The sequence below is a fragment of the Aplysia californica genome, unplaced genomic scaffold (assembly GCF_000002075.1).
Source record: "Aplysia californica isolate F4 #8 unplaced genomic scaffold, AplCal3.0 scaffold00058, whole genome shotgun sequence".
Classification (NCBI taxonomy): domain Eukaryota; kingdom Metazoa; phylum Mollusca; class Gastropoda; order Aplysiida; family Aplysiidae; genus Aplysia; species Aplysia californica.
In genome coordinates, this window is record NW_004797328.1 from 51,563 (window position 1) to 53,732 (window position 2,170).

Here is a 2,170-nt window from a genome sequence, read left to right on the forward strand (position 1 = left end):
GTTCTAGCCCTTCGGTCTGTCGATATGGCATGGCAAAGAATTAGAATCTTGAATCTACATGCAAGCATTGGAATATGAGATGGGTTTGTGAGAGAAGAATCAGCGTGTGGAGAGTGGAATGGGGTGAAGAAAGAAGGGATATTTTTTGTGTGTATGGGGAGGGGGGAGTATTGGTTTTTGTTTTCCCCATTCTCGGAGGGTCAAGTGAGAAGATGTTTTTTGCTTTGGGCTCTCTCGAGTACTCTCAAAGAGTTACGAAGCGACGCTTGTACTTGTTGTGTACTTTGCACTCTGTGTCTCCGTATTCCTGTACGGAGTCTGTAAAAGCTGTCGATCAAGCGTGGAATTTCCGGAGCTCCTCCCCCTCGTTTTCACTCTCGGTTTTGAAGTTTGCCTCCCCTCGGCGGCTGTATGATCAAGCCAGACTTGCTGAGGGCGGAGCTCGCTATGCAAATGAGCGCTACGCTCGCTCGCGTGGTCCTGGTCTGTTTTCGAGGGTAGCGGCGCGTGGTGAAAACCGCGATCATTTTTATCCCTGGAACGAGCGCGGCTTGAGTCTGAGGTGGCCACTTGTCTTGCCGGCTGGCTGTTTATTTGATCAAGTAGCTCGTTGTCTCCTTCCAGTGTATACTCCGGTCGCTTTGGACCAGTTTGGAATGAGTCTGTGTATCTTGTAGCTGATGTTGCGAGCAGAATTGTTCCTCCTAATCTTTCTTCACTACTTTTCAAAATTCATCTTCGGACGACGTGCTTTATGAAATCAACGTTTGTAAAGAGTAGTTTATTATGATAAATGATTGTTGATGAAATCTGATGTAGATCTAGATCTACATGCTTGACGGATTGTGTTATGATCGAAGCTGGGTTTTTGTGAGTGTTGATAGTGTTGTGGATTTTGTGTTCGTGTTTGCTGAAAGAACAAGCTGTTTGTGACAGTTCTCATCATTTTTGTGGACGCTCCAGTATATTTCACGAACTGTTCAAATTCTTTGGACTTCAGGAAGACGGATATAGATCTAGCTATTTTTGTGGTGAACGAAATTGAATGAGACCCAGGAATGTGTTGATCATTTGGGATATTATGATGCCTTCTATCTTGGGGCACTCTACAAAGAGCACTGAGAGTTTACCATTCACGGACGTGTTTGTAGCTTGTTATATTGCTGGTGATTAGGAGTGACATTTCGCTCATCATTTTTACATCATAATTAGTCATAATACAAGGAACAAGGGATATAAAGATAAACTACTGAACCAAAGTTTGAACGAATTATATCAGCTGTTGGAAGTACACGCCAAAATAAACTTTATAAACATTGATGGTTATATTGACGATTCCATTCATGCGCAGCGAAGTTATGCAATTGTTTGGGAGTCAGGCTGCTTCATCTACCACCAGCGACACTCTCCCCGTGGTCAGTCGTACTTTCTGTGATAACGAAGGCGTGATGGAAGGGAAAACTCCCTGCTGTGGGCATGTGATGATGAGTACAGAAGATTGTGTTGGTGGTGCCTGCTCTCTCCCGCCGTGCGGTGCCGGGTGCGAGTGTGAACAGTGTTGTGGTGTTGTGGTCAGCCCGGACCAGGGACGTGTGAGTGCCCTAAAGGCCAAGTGGTTCCGCTGGTCCCCCCGATTGCGTCTGTGTCATGCCTGGATTCTCGTGCACCTGGGCGTGCACCGTGATGCACCCGTGCGCTTCCGGGGTCGGATCCTGAAAGCTGCAGGTAGTACTTTATATTATATAGATCTATACTCATAATTTTTTACGGTGTGAATCTGGTATTTTTTTACTTTCCCTCCCGTCTCACACTCAGCTACCAGTTGTCTATTTTCTACTAAATATTGATGCGCTGAACACGAATATCAACTTCATTTATTATTATTGGTGTTTGAAAACAGAAACGTCAGATATCTGCCCCTCAAAGAATCTAGATATGTAATCTTTACTGTTTCCGTGCAGACGCAAACGCTGGTAAATATAGTACAAAAATGTACCTCTAAACTACGGTCTCTTACAGCCTTAGCCTTAGCATAGGCATAGTAATTACTGATCCCGAGAACTTACTGTGGCCTGTGGTTACTCGTATTACCCGTGGTTTACTTGTATTGACGACTCTATTTACAACCATCCCCTACTTTACCCCAGTCAAAGTACACATCCTCTTTTCT

General features: G+C 44.6%; 1 protein-coding gene across 1 annotated transcript in view; it reads left to right on the forward strand.

Moving 5' to 3' along the window:
- The first annotated feature begins 608 nt into the window (after positions 1-608).
- Positions 609-2,170, forward strand: part of LOC101859553 — a 53,939-nt gene continuing 52,377 nt past the window's right edge. Inside the window, exon 1 of the mRNA XM_013079622.2 lies at positions 609-1,725. Within this exon, the coding sequence (XP_012935076.1) occupies positions 1,320-1,725 (406 nt within the window). The 5' untranslated portion in view covers positions 609-1,319. The remainder of the gene's footprint in view (positions 1,726-2,170) is intronic.